General features: G+C 37.7%; 1 protein-coding gene across 4 annotated transcripts in view; it reads left to right on the plus strand.

The window, feature by feature from the left end:
- The window catches only part of ARID4A (AT-rich interaction domain 4A), a 75,621-nt gene extending 64,216 nt beyond the window's left edge, over positions 1 to 11,405 (plus strand). For all 4 annotated transcript variants that reach the window (XM_007986808.3, XM_007986810.3, XM_007986809.3 and 1 more), the window contains 5 exons: positions 1,828 to 2,958; positions 3,157 to 3,261; positions 3,663 to 3,869; positions 4,513 to 4,659; positions 9,541 to 11,405. In XM_007986808.3, the coding sequence (XP_007984999.3) occupies positions 1,828 to 2,958; positions 3,157 to 3,261; positions 3,663 to 3,869; positions 4,513 to 4,659; positions 9,541 to 9,644 (1,694 nt within the window). In that variant the 3' untranslated portion in view covers positions 9,645 to 11,405. The remainder of the gene's footprint in view (positions 1 to 1,827; positions 2,959 to 3,156; positions 3,262 to 3,662; positions 3,870 to 4,512; positions 4,660 to 9,540) is intronic.
- The last annotated feature ends 3,527 nt before the right edge of the window (positions 11,406 to 14,932 follow it).

Here is a 14,932-nt window from a genome sequence, read left to right on the forward strand (position 1 = left end):
AAGGATCACTTGAGCCCAGGAGTTCCAGACCAGCCAGGACAATATAGTGAGACTCCATCTTTATGAAAAAAATTTAAAAATTAGCCCGGCATGGTGGTGTGCACCTGTGGTCCCAGCTACTCAGAAGGCTGAGGTGGGAGGATTGCTTGAGTCTGGGAGGTCAAGGCTACAGCAAGTGTAATCATAGCATTGCACTCCACCCTGGGTAGCAGAGTGAGACCCTACCTCACTCTGTCGCCCAGGCTGGAGTGTAGTGGCGCAATCTCAGCTCCCTGCAACCTCCACCTCCTGGGTTCAAGCAGTTTTCCCGCCTCAGCCTCCCAAGTAGCTGGGACCACAGGTGTGCACCACCATACCTGGCTGATTTTTGTATTTTTAGTAGCAACGGGGTTTTACTGTGTTAACCAGGCTGGTCTCGCACTCTTGACTTCAAGTGATCTACCCGCCTCAGCCTCCTAAAGTGCTGGAATTACAGGCATGAGCCACTGTGCCCAGACCCGAAAAAAGAAATTTTAAATGGTTGTCTTACATAAAAATTTCTCTTCTTTCAAGAAAAAAGCTATACTGAACTACATGTTTGCTATTAGTACATGTGGTGCTTGTGTGCAAATTATAAAAGGACATCCTTCCTCTTTACTGCCATCTGCTGACAAACGAAAGATGTCCACAAAGTGAAAGGTACCTAGACGGCATAACTGTGTTTAGTGTCCAGTCTACAAAACTACATACCAGCCTTATTAAACTACCACTGAAAGGGATTTTTTAAAACATGAAAATGAATTCTACATTCTGTTTATGATAAAACCACAAAATAAAATTGTATACACCTTTTCACTTAAAAATTCGTGTTTGCAGTTTTGAACTTCTTGAGGATATGAGCACCATGTGGACAAGATTTTTATATTTTTTAGATCCTATACAGTCTTAGAACCCTACTTTATTATTTTACAAGTTCCCTTACTTACAGGGAATAATTTTTGTTTCCTGTACTTTCTTGTTTGTTAAGAATATTTAAAGTTTTGAGTCCCGTTGCCCATTTTAAAAACTTTTCTTGCTGGGCGCCATGGCTCATGCCTGTAATCCCAGCACTTTGGGAGGCTGACACAGGCGGATCACTTGAGGTCAGGAGTTTGAGACCAGCCTGGCCAACATGACAAAACCCCGTCTCTACTAAAAATACAAAAATTAGCCGGGTGTGGTGGCCCGCGCCTATCCCAGCTCCTCAGGAGGCTGAGGCAGGAGAATGGCTTGAACCTGGGAGGCAGAACTTGCAGTGAGCCGAGATCACGCCACTGCACTCCAGCCTGGGCGACCGAGTGAGACTGTGTCTTAAAAAGAAAAAAGAAAGAAAAGGAAAGGAAAGGAAAGAAAAAAAACTTTTCTTTCCACAATTATTTTAAGTAGAATGTCATATTCCTTTCTTAGGATACAAAATGCCCATCACATGTCCCTCCTAGATACTATCTCAAACCACTTAACAAATTAACTTCATGTCTAGGATGTCTAGGTACTGATCCTTTGATGTTTTTTTAAGGACTCTTGTACCTAAATACGATACTGGGGAATATTGCAAAATAGCTTTTCATGTAGATTTGAGTCAGTAATACGCAATATAATATATTTTTACTTGGAGCTTAATGTAGTTTCCCCTCCCCCTCAAATTCTTGGCACAAATGTTATGATTTGTTTTATATCAGAACTTTCTACAGGGAGGTATTCAGAGGTACATGATTAATATTTTTATTGTTATTGTTGGTAAGATTTTTATTATAAAATTACATTGGTAATATAAAAACCTGCATAATATAATAATATTTTCTCTTACAGACTCTTGTTCATCTGATAGTGAAACAGAAGATGCTTTAGAAAAGAATCTAATAAATGAAGAACTTTCTTTTAAAGATGAACTAGAAAAAAATGAAAATTTGAATGATGATAAGCTAGATGAAGAAAATCCAAAGATTTCTGCACACATATTAAAAGAAAATGATAGGACTCAGATGCAGCCTTTAGAAACCCTGAAGTTAGAAGTTGGAGAGAATGAACAAATAGTACAGATTTTTGGAAACAAAATGGAACAAGCAGAAGAAGTTAAGAAAGAAGCCGAAAAATCTCCAAAAGGAAAGGGAAGACGAAGCAAGACAAAAGATCTTTCTTTAGAAATTATAAAGATTTCATCATTTGGCCAGAATGAAGCAGGAAGTGAACCTCATATAGAGGCTCGTAGTCTTGAATTGTCTTCATTAGACAATAAGAACTTCTCTTCTGCTACAGAAGATGAAATTGACCAATGTGTGAAAGAAAAGAAGTTGAAACGGAAAATACTAGGACAATCATCACCAGAGAAAAAAATAAGAATTGAGAATGGAATGGAAATGACAACTACTGTATCTCAAGAAAGGACCAGTGATTGTATTGGATCTGAGGGAATGAAAAAGTTAAATTTTGAACAGCACTTTGAAAGAGAAAATGAAGGAATGCCATCATTGATAGCAGAGTCAAACCAATGCATCCAACAACTGACTAGTGAAAGATTTGATAGTCCAGCTGAAGAAACTGTAAATATTCCACTAAAAGAAGATGAGGATGCAATGCCTCTGATTGGGCCTGAAACCTTGGTTTGCCATGAAGTAGATTTGGATGATTTGGATGAAAAGGATAAGACCAGCATTGAGGATGTAGCAGTTGAAAGCTCTGAGTCTAACTCTCTTGTTTCTATTCCACCTGCCCTACCTCCTGTAGTCCAACATAACTTTTCAGTAGCTTCACCACTTACTCTTAGTCAAGATGAGTCTCGAAGCGTAAAAAGTGAGAGTGATATAACGATTGAAGTTGATAGTATTGCTGAAGAATCTCAAGAAGGTCTCTGTGAGAGGGAATCGGCAAATGGATTTGAAACTAATGTTGCCTCTGGTACCTGTAGTATAATTGTACAAGAGAGAGAGAGCAGAGAGAAGGGTAAGGACTTTCTAGGGAAAAGTCATTGTTTATATGAAAACCAAAAATTTGAGTTTTAGGTACTGTTGATCTGTAAAGTAGTTTCTTTTTCTTTTCTCTCTTTTTAAAAAAAGAAATGTCAGTGTAGTCTGTTGAATAAATATATTTCCTCTTGGGTTTTGTTATTTTTTTTACATTCCCTTTTTCACCTTATTTCAGGTCAGAAAAGACCAAGTGATGGCAATAGTGGATTAATGACAAAAAAGCAAAAGCGTACCCCAAAGCGAACAAATGCTGCAGCCAAAAATGAAAAGAATGGAACAGGTTGGTGTTATTCAATGCTAGCTTTAGTCTTATAGTGTTAGTATTTTTAGCAGTTTGTTGGCTTGTTTTAAACATAAATGGAGCAATACTATATTGTTTTATAACTTTGCATTTTCATTTAACAGTATTATACTAGATATTTTGCCATTTTTATTCTTAGGAACTCTAGCTCATTCTTTTTAACAACTTTAGGAAAGTATCAAAAAGTTTATCATTTTTAACCATTTCTCTGTTGGTGAGCATTTAGGTTTTGTTTTTTTTTTTATACTGTTATAAACTTTGTGCATTTGTGCACATATTTCTGGAGGTAGGATACCAAGAAATGTAATTGTTAGGTCTGTTGCATTTTGATATTTAAGAATTTTATCATTTATAATCTGAGTTAACCTTTTTCATTATAGGACAAAGCAGTGATAGTGAAGATCTTCCTGTCCTAGACAATTCAAGTAAATGTACCCCAGTAAAGCATCTTAATGTATCTAAGCCACAGAAACTTGCACGATCTCCTGCAAGAATATCCCCACACATCAAAGATGGAGAGAAAGATAAACACAGAGAAAAACATCCAAATTCATCCCCTAGGACATATAAATGGAGCTTTCAACTCAGTAAGAAGCTTATTGAAAACTTGATAAATGAATACTGTAAAGTGGAATATATCTTAAAATATCAACTTGGATTAATGTTAATAAAATAAGGAATAATGATTAACTATTTAGATATTCCAAATATTGCCTTAGCAATAATCACTACATGTTGTCTTAAGTATAAATCTGTGTCTTTTCATAAAATTAACTTGATAAATATTGACTTACAGGAAGGTCTCCATTAAGAAGACATGTATGATTTATATAAATCAGTGAAACTGAAGTGCCCTTTGTAGCACTAACTACTGTATAACTAGTAGTAGTGAAGAAAATGCCAATACAGGGAAACTATTCTGATAACTATAATTATAGATAGGTCAGGGTTGGTTTGTTTCTTATGTTTCTTATGTTGGATGTTTTCTTATGTTTTTCTGATCATTTAAGTAATAAATGTTTAGTATAGAACATTTGGGATCTAAAAATAATTCTTAATCATGAATTTAATTCACATCTTCCCTGTTTACAATCTTATTTAGCTTACTGTACTAGGTTTTAATAAACTAAAGCTTTTGTTGATTTATGAGTTAGATGTTTGATAGAACTGCCATCATTTTTCTCAAAGAATTATTTTAAAATGCAAATTAACTTTTTTCCCCCCTTTTAGATGAATTAGATAATATGAACAGTACGGAGAGAATCTCATTTCTCCAAGAAAAACTACAGGAAATCAGAAAATATTATATGTCTTTGAAGTCTGAAGTTGCAACCATAGACAGGAGGAGAAAAAGATTAAAAAAGAAAGACAGGGAAGGTAATTTTATTATAATTTTTCTCCTCTTATATTTCAAAACTATATCCTATCATTTTAGAAGATTTAAATTTGATACTCATTGAATATAGCACACATTCATTAACTGCTGTTTTTAAATTCCTAGTGTTTTCTTTTGTTGAAATGAGTAGGTCAGCAACTGAGTTAATCAGAATGACACCCTTAAAAGGGAGTATGAACTGTCTTTCAAAATGTGTGGTTGTACTAAATGTGATGGATTCTCAGGTAGAGCATACTCCTGAAATTCACTCTTTGCTCAAACATTTATTGGCACCTATTAATAGGCACTGTATTATGGGGTTCACCAAAATGAATGAATCATAAGGCTTATTCTCAAGGAGATTATCTTGTTGGGATTAGAAATCATTCCCTAAACAACTAAAAGATAAGATAGTGCCGCCCAGCAACTTTAATGAGCATGTGCTGTGCGCCAGGCACTGCCAGGTGGTGGAAGTGCAGAAATGAGTTAGACACAGATTTTCATCTCAGAGATCTTAACATCTAGTGGAACAATGTGTGCCCTAAGAATGATATTAGCAAGTATAGGAGTTAGTGGAAGGAGAGGTTACTTTGGAGCAATCACAGAGAGGCAGTAGTGTCTGAGCTAGCCCTTCGGGGGTTATAGGATTAACTTCTAGTTAAACATGAACATATCCATATACAATCCATCCCCAAGCCCTGTTAAAATAACATTAAAGGAAATTAAGAGCCCTAAACTCTAAAGGACGAGAGAATGACCACTGCAGACAAGAAATGTCAACAGTATATCTTTTGGAAGCTGCATAACTGATGGACTACTGTAACTGTCCTAGCAGATGAGATACTGCTGAAACTAAGCTTGCTTGTCCTCATAGTGAGACAAAACAACAAGAAGGAAGACAATTCATACCATGTAACCCCAGAAAAGCCCTCAGAAGGGATATGGGACAATGCTGAGAAATGGGATTGGTTGAAAATGAAAGGAGAAATTAGATCTCCTCTTCCCATCAGTGAAGCAAGTCTACCTCACCCCCAACTCAAGCAGAAAATAGATTAACTTAACAGAGAATGAGGAAATCTGTAGGCTTGTAGACTTGGGGGCACCAGCCACAGCTGAGGGTAATGATTAAGTGCTAAGCCAAAATAGTGGATGGAGTGAAAGTTTGCATACTGAATAGTTAGATTGCTGTGCCTCTTCGTTAGAAGAGGCCTAGTCCTCTTGGCTTCCTGAAAGCTGGCAGCCAAGCTTATGCTTATTCCTGGGAGGAGACTGGAAGATTCTTCTAAAGAAAATGACCAGCCCAAGAAAAACTACCTACTATTTGGATGTTCCTGAAACAAAAATCAAGATCCTTGCCAATCACTACATGTGCACTGTCCATATTTAAAAGCCCTGATGCTCATACACAGCTTTCAGTCAGCTTTTTAATGTTAAATATGGAAGCCACATGACCAGACATTTGAGGAAAACCCCTACATAAAGGCAGAAGCCAAAGTTAAAAAAAAGGAACTGGAAAAAAACAGATAATATACCATATTAAAAAAAAAAAAAAACACACAACTATTCTTAATAGTTAATCCAAGTTGAGTATCCTTTATTTGAAATGCTTGGGTCTAGAAGTGTTTGGGTTTTTTATTTTTTCAGATTTTGGAATATTTGTACATAATGAAATATCTTGGTGATGGGACCCAGGTCTAAACACAAAATTCATTTATGTTTCATAGACACTTTATACACATAGCCTGAAGGTAATTTTATATAATACTTTAAATAATTTTGTGCATGAAACAAAGTTTGTGGTAAGTGCTTATGTGTGGAATTTTCCACTTGTGGCATCACACTGATGCTCTAAAGTTTCAGATTTTGGATTTTGGGATTAGGGATGTTCGATTTGTATCCAGAGGTAAAGGGAAAGATACTGCTACCTTGAAACAAAAGCATAGTAACTATTTTAAAAATTGAGAGAACAAGAAGGATATCTTTAAAATATGATAGCAGGAATTTAGAAAAATTAATAAGGCAGTAAAGCCGAAGAAATTCCTTCTATTGTCAAAAAGACAATAGGAGAGAAGAAATATAGAAATACGGAAATTGGTGAGGAGCTCCAACTTCTGAATCATAGGATTTCTAGAAGAGTTGAATAAACAAGAGGAAGTTGTCGTCAGAGAAATAGTTTTAAAATTCTAGAACTGAAGGATGTGAGTTAGAAAATTGAAAGGACTCACTGTGCCCTCTATAAATAATGGGGGTGAAAATCACCAAAGCATATGAAATTTCAGAATCCTGTGGATAAAGAGTAGATTCTAGGCCTGGCACAGTGGCTCATGCCTGTAATCCCAGCATTTTGGGAGGCAGAGGCAAGTAGATCACTGCAGGCCGGGAGTTTAAGACCAACCTGGCCAACATGACAAAACCCCATCTCTACTAAAACTACAAAAGTCAGCCGGGCGTGGTGGCAGATGCCTGTAATCCCAGCCACTCAGGAGGCTGAGGCTTAAGAATCACTTGAACCCGGAAGCAGAGGCCGCTGTGAGCGCCGAGATCGCGCCAGTGCACTCCAGCCTGGGTGACAGAGTGAGACTCTGCCTCAAAAAAAACAAAAAGTAGATTCGAAAAATTTACCATATAAAGATACATATATAAAAAGAAATGGATCTCAGAACAGCATCAAGAGTCTTACATCTGATTTCTCAGTGGTAGTACTAGACACTAGAAGCCAAGCTAAGAAGACATGGGATCTGGCAAACAAGGAATCCTACGTAGGAAAATAGAGAAGGAATATCTGAAGGTGATGGTGAATGGAAGCTGTAGGATGACCACTGCATAGCAGACCTAGAAAGCAACTATTCCAGGAGTAGGATGGAACAGGAGGGGAAAGCTCCAGAAGGGATGTCTCATAAAAAACAAATAAAAGGTAAATTACCTGATAGAGTTCATCATGTTGAGAGAAGTTTTCTGCCTCTAGTAGAGATTTAGAGGATGACTTTGTGGTAGAGTGACCTGTCATGTGTGGTCTTGACCATTGTGCTCCAAGTCCAGCAGTTTTTAATTCCTACAAATAGGAACAGGGTGGAGCAAATGGAAAGAGATCAGACTTCTCATGTTCATCCTTTTCTTTTAAAAGCTGTAAATACCAAGATGTATTTACAGAACTTTTGAATATCAAAAGAAGAAAAGAACAAATTAGCAAATTAAAATTTCTTCAGAGAACCCACCACTGCTCTGGGGTCAGTTTCCTAAAGGTGACATACATTTCAGACAATTAGAATTTTTTTTTTTTTTTTTTTTTGAGACGGAGTTTCGCTCTTGTCGCCCAGGCTGGAGTGCAATGGCACGATCTTGGCTCACTGCAACCTCCGCCTCCCGGGTTCAAGCCATTCTGCCTCAGCCTCCCGAGTAGCTGGGATTACAGGTGCCTGCTACCATGCCTGGCTAATTTTTGTATTTTTAGTAGAGATGGGGTTTCACCATGTTGACCAGGCTGGTCTCCAACTCCTGACCCCTAGTAATCCACCCACCTCGACCTCCCAAAGTGTTGGGATTACAGGCGTGAGCCACAGCGCCCGGCCAAAAAGATTTTTTTATTGCCATCTTTTTTTGGGGGGCAGGGGGACAGTCTGTCACCCAGACTGGAGTGCAGTGGCGTGATCACTGCTTACTGCAGCATCAGACTCCTGGGCTCAAGCGACCCTACCACCTCAGCCTCCCAAGTTACTGGTATCACAGGTGCCTGGGACCACTGTTGCCTGCCACCACACCCAGTTAACTTTTTAGGTTTTTTTGTAGAGACACATTCTCACTATGTGGTTCAGGCGGGTCTTGAACCCCTGTTCTAAAGCAGTCCTCTTGCTTTGGCCTCCTAAAGTACTGAGATTATAGGCATGAGCCAACATGCCCGGCTTATTATAGTCTTTTCCCCATTTTTATTTGCTTAGGTTTTCATAATGAGTTATTAAACTGAGATGTGAGTGATTTCTGGCATATATATAAGAATTTGTTGCCTGGGCATGGGGCTCACGCTTATAATTCCAGCATTTAGGAGGCTGGAGCAGGAGGATGGCTTGAGCCCAGGAATTGGAGACCAGCCTGGGCAACATAGCAAAATCCCGTCTCTACAAAAAATTAAAAATTTAGCTGGGTGCAGTGGCATGCACCCATAGTCTCAGCTACTTGGAAGGCTGATGCGGGAGTGTCGCTTGAGCCCCAGAAGTTGTAATGATACTTGAATAAACAAAAATTAAAACTTCAAATAAAATAGGAACAATCAGGGAAAGATTGGCAGAAGACAAGAGTTTTGCAAGGAAAGAGAAGATAAAAGCAAAGAACTTAAAAAGTGGCAAAACATCTAATGCTCAAAGTACTGATCCCTAATCTGTGTTATGTCCTCCTGGAGAAAATTACATTAAAACCATTTGAGGACTTTTTGCTTGTCACACATTACTTCTGTCCTGATCTCCATGATTCTGATACCTGTCAGAGGAAATCCTCTGAGTTAAGTTAATTCTTTTATGGTCCTATGACCCGTAGATAAAGCAGAAATTCCCTATGGTTCTGTGTTTATCTCAGGTTGACCTTGTTTCTGATTGAGCTAAGTTCCTTCGGGGGATCCCCCAACTAGAGGTTTAAGAGTTTTTGTCTCTTTAATCTTTATATTTTATGATGTCTTTTTAAGTGTTGAGTAGTACTTAACTGACCAAAGACTAACTCTAACTTAATTGAGCCAAACAAAATTTTTGCTGACAATTTGTTACTCCTTCATGTGACATATAAGAGGCCTGTGATTAAGGTGAATAATGTTAAGAATTTTATTTCTAATTTGCTGTTAGCTAGGTATCTTTGTGTTAACAGGTTTTGGATCTAACATAGTTGTTTTGATTCCACAGTGTCTCATGCGGGAGCCTCCATGTCATCTGCTTCATCAGACACTGGAATGAGTCCCTCATCATCATCTCCCCCACAAAATGTACTTGCTGTAGAATGCAGGTGATAAACATTTTCTCTACCTTCCCAGCAATTTGCTGCCATGGACATAAATCCCCAGACCGTGAATTACAACCACAGAAAGCACTCAACTGGTTTGACATTGCTAAGTATATCCTGTATACTTTTCCAGGCCGGATTGTATCTATTCCCCTCTCTCTTCTTTTTTCTTGTTGCAAAAAATAAGCTGATTAATAAGTGAAGGTTAAGCAGCCTGCCATATTTGTCATAATTTTTCCTCTTTACTTTTTTTTTCATTTGTTGTGATATAGAACAAAGGGCACTTAGCAAATTTGAATTTGTATAATAAAGCTTTCAGGTGTTATAGAAATCATAGACAAGCAAGTGCACATGATAAACATCAAAATATTACCCAGCTGAATAGTTACTGCTGCACTTTCACTAAGATGTATTTGAACACTTGGTGAGTAGGGGGTTTATGTTGTGTTTTTTTCATTATTGTTGTTTTTTTTTATTTTTGTGGAAGCACTTGCTATTTAGAACTGCCAAAGTATATGTTCAGCAGTGTGCCCAGGATTAAAGGTGTAAATGGGACAAAATAAATTGTGAAAGGAAGTGTAGTTGACTGAAAACTACAGTTGTAATAAGTCTTCCACTTTTTATAGGATTTTTGAGCACACAATTATGCAAATATTTTAATGTTTATTAATGTTTACAGTGGAATTGTGAATAAGTTTTCAGTGGACTATCTTATCCCTTGACAAAAATATTTTGTCTTTTTTCTATGTAATTTCAGAGTTTTTATTTTGTTACAAAAAGACAAAAATGAAATATATAACAACAATGAAGTTATTTAACAAGATTTCTAAAGCTGAAAATTTTGTGTAAAATAAGGTATTATCTTGCAACTTGTTAAATATATTTATTCAGACATTGGATGTTGTATTTTTATGTATTTTTTAAAATATTAATAAAATTGAAAAAAAGAAAGTTCTAGGTTAATTCACTCTTTGGATGACAATAGCTCTCAGCTGTCCTTTTTACAGGAGGTTGCATCCTGCAGCCTTGCCTGTGTTAAAGGGAGTCTGTCTCAGTCCGTCAAACAGTATAGAACTATAAATGGGCATCTGGATCATTAAAGTATGTCCTTGTTCAGAAACTTTGGCAGTCCTAGTATTTAAACTGTTTTGAGGATCAAATTTTTGGTTGCCCTTAAGATACTTTGTCACAGTTTTTATGTTTGCTATACTGCCGAATGAATTTATATCTCCCAAAGTTGAGATGCAACAACTAAGTAAAGCAACTATGTATGCTTCGTCTGTGAATTGTTCCACAGACTGATACATTTTGTAAATAATTCTTCCAAAATCATGTATTTAAAGCAGTTTTGCATATACATTATGTAAAAAGGTGATTTTTTAAAAGCAATTTTTAAATTCATGTTTGTACATTGAAAGGGGTTTTTTTTTAAAACCTCCTTTTCTGTGTTTAATATGCTGTAGAATAATAACCTAGATGCTCTAGACTGTATATCAGGATCTGATTTACAAGAAGAAGTCAGAGCTAAACACTAGTGATGGCATAGCATTACTGAAATCATTGTTTCTTAATTTCATTTTACCACATTGTGAACTTGTGATTCAGATTCCATTTTCTCAGAGAATTAAAAACAAAAAAAGTACTCTTGTAAAATGCACTTTTCTGTCTTTTCTTTGCAAAGCAGAAGTATTTCAATGTAAAATAAAAATGGAGCTCAGTGGGCAGTATTAATAAAGGCCATGTTTTAAACATAGGCTTTATACTTTTAGTTTTATTTTAAGTGATTGCTTTTTTCCTAAGTGCTAATAACTTACAGTTGGAAAATCAGACGTCACAAAACCAAGCATTTTAGTATATTCTTCAGCCTTTACAATAAAATATTTCTACTAATTATAAAAATGAAAAAAAAAAAGTGTCATTTAAATCCAGTTGGACCTAGGAGGCAACCTTAGATTTTTACATTAAATATTTTAATGATTTCCTTCTGTAGCAATTCAATAAATGTGAGATAAATAAGTTATCAGCTTGAGTACTGTCCCTTCTAATTGATACAAATTTGGTCACGAAGTATTGGGATGTTGCTACAGAGAACAAAACTGTGTATTCATTGAATAGATACACACTGTTAAAATCCTTTTATCTGGAAGCTGGAAAGGATTATGAAATTAAGTGAATATTGACTAAGTATGACATTTCAAATATTGAGCATATTTTGAGTTTAGGTAAACTTTGAATAGATACCTCTTACATGTGACTAAGAAGGTAAAAATATAGGCCGGGCACGGTGGCTCACACCTGTAATCCCAGCACCTTGGGAGGCCGAGGCAGGTGGATCACAAGGTCAAGAGATCGAGACCATCCTGATCAACATGGTGAAACCCCGACTCTGCTAAAAATACAAAAATTAGCCAGGCGTGGTGGCGTGCGCTTGTAATCCCAGCTACCCAGGAAGCTGAGGCAGAAGAATCACTTGAACCCGGGAGATGAAGGTTGCAGTGAGCCCAGATCATGCCACCGCACTCCAACCTGATGACAAAACAAGACTTTGTCTAAAAAAAAAAAAAGTAAAAATATAAAGACACTCTAATATAATGGAAGTTGCCATCTATAAAATTGTTATTTAAAAGATGATGGAGCTTTCTGTTTTAATATTGCATTGCATGCTTTTATTTATTTCAATTTTTGAAACAGGGTCTTGCTCTGTCACCTAGGTTGGAGTGCAGTGATGTGAACACGGCTCACTTCAGCCTTGAGCTCCTGGGCTGAAGCGATCCTCCCACCTCAGCCTCCTGAGCAGCTAGGACTGCAGGCATGTACCATGACACCTGGCTAATTTTTAAATGTTTTGTAGAGACAGGGTCTTGCTATGTTGTCCAGGCTGGTGTTGAACTCCTGGGCTTAAGCGATCCTTCTGCCTCGGCCTCCCAAAGTGCAAGGATTATAGGCGTGAGTCATTGTGCCCAGCTGGCCATTGTGTGCTTTTATTGTTTGTTGTTTTGTGTTAAATTTCTAGTTTTCTTCTCTTTCGGTAAGAAAGATGGTTGCACTTAGCATATTAAAAGACTACTACATACTATGCCTTCTATGAAATTGCTTTAAGTTATGAAAATCTATGTGGATTGCCCAGTTAATTTGCTTATACACCTTTCTTTTCTTATAAGCCCTGTAATTTTTTTTTGTTTGTTTGTTTGTTTTGAGACAGAGTCTTGCTGTGTTGCCCAGGCTGGAGTGCAGTGGTGCGATCTCCACTCACTGAAAGCTCCGCCTCCCGGGTTCATGCCATTTTCCTGCCTCAGCCTCCCAAGTAGCTGGGACTACAGGCACCTACCACCACGCCCGGCAAATTTTTTATATTTTTAGTAGAGACAGGGTTTCACCGTGTTAGCCAGGATGTTCTCAATCTCCTGACCTCGTGATCCGCCCGCCTCAGCCTCCCAAAGTGAGCCACCGCACCCGGCCTGTAATTTAACATAGCTATCAGGATTGTGAAAGCTTTCAAAGCTATATTCAACCATATATGAAACCTATTAACAGAATTCATTCATTGATGATTTATTATCTTCTATGTGCCAGGCATAAGCTTAAGGCCCAGGAGCCACAACGGTGAACAAGACAGAATAAAGTCCTTCTCTTCATGGAATGTATAATCGTGGTATAATAATATGATAGATGTAAACAGTTAACTCATGTAATTATTATTTTTTTATTACAGTCTCTGCTTATCCAAACTCATGTAATTGTAAGTGCAGGTATAATAAGCATATGAAGTTATGGTGTGCCGTGAGATAATGATACAGAGCCCACTAGTTTGACGGCAGGGGTGGTATGGGAAGGCTTTGCAGAGAAAGCAACAGTATAACTGAACTCCAGTGAAGATTATGAATTGGCTGGGGAAGTAGAAGGAGAGCTATGGAGAGTATAGTGTTCCAAGGACATGGGGGAGGAGAGATTGGTAGAAATGGTCCAGGTAATGAGCCAAGGCAAGAGTAGACCTGATGCAGGATCCGAGTCAAGTAGGACTCAGAGTGGTAGGGGAACAGGAGCAAAGGGACAGGTGGTCAAGGTTTGAGCAGTTCCCTACCACTCTCAGCCCTACTTGTCCGGAGCTGTCTCAAGAGCCACTTTTCCATGAAGCTTTTGCTGACTTCTCACTACCACCAGAATAGTGCCCTCTTCAGTCTGTGTTATTTTACGTGACAACTTAACCAGATGTTTACTTGTGCATGTGTGTTTCTACCCTACTAGATGATTGAGTTCTTAAAGCCAGACATTTGTTTGTTTTTTAGTAGAGACAGGGTTTCACCACGTTGGCCAGGCTGGTTTCAAACTCTTGACCTCAAATGATCCACCCGCCTTGGCCACCCAAAGTGCTGGGATTACAGGTGTGAGCCACCATGCCCTGCCTAAAGCCAGACATTTAAAAGAGGTGTTTAGGGTAATTTTTTTGTTTGAGACAGGGTCTTACGTTTTACTACCGTCACCCAGCCTGGAGTGCAGGGGTGTGATCATGGCTCACTGCAGCCTCTATTTCCCTGGCTCAGGTGATTCTCCCACCTCAGCCTCCCAAGTAGCTGGAACTACAGGCGTTCACCACTTTGCCTGGTTAATTTTTTTATATTTTTAGTAGAGACGGGGTTTTGCCATGTTCCCCAGGCTAGTCTTCCAATTCCTGGGCTCAAGCGGTCCGCCTGCCTCGGCCTTCCAAAGTGCTAGGATTATAGGCGTAAGCCATTGTGCCAGCCAATGTTTTTTCCACAAAGTAATTTAAAAAAATCATTTCAAAAGTGTTAAAGTAGATTTGTTTAACAGTCTGATCTGAAAATATTCCTAAATTGATGAGCTTTTTTTCCCTTCTCTCCTTGTTCTTCCTTTTCCCCCTTACTTTCATGTGGTTACACACAGATTTTTATCACATTAAAGGAAGAGTACAATAAGTGATGACATCCATCATTAGTGAAGGTTGGTTGACTCTTAGAATGGAGTTCGCCCTAATGAGGAATTTGTAACAAATACATGCTTAAGAGTAGAAATTTTTTTAGTTCTTTAAATTTTATTACAAAATCAAATGTTTTCCATGTTGACAAGCACAAAAAACATCTTTTATTCATATAGCTCCATTATGTATCTCTTTAAACAGAACAAGGGCAGTGCTTATAATTTTGGTATTTGTACTTAACATAATTATGAAGCTATCTTCATTTTGTAATCTGTGTCATGCAGAATTCATGTTGAAAAGTTCTTTTGTAAAAAGCTTAAGGAACTTCCACACAGATACAATAGATGATTACTCTGTAC

The sequence above is a fragment of the Chlorocebus sabaeus genome, chromosome 24, assembly GCF_047675955.1.
Source record: "Chlorocebus sabaeus isolate Y175 chromosome 24, mChlSab1.0.hap1, whole genome shotgun sequence".
NCBI lineage: Eukaryota > Metazoa > Chordata > Mammalia > Primates > Cercopithecidae > Chlorocebus > Chlorocebus sabaeus.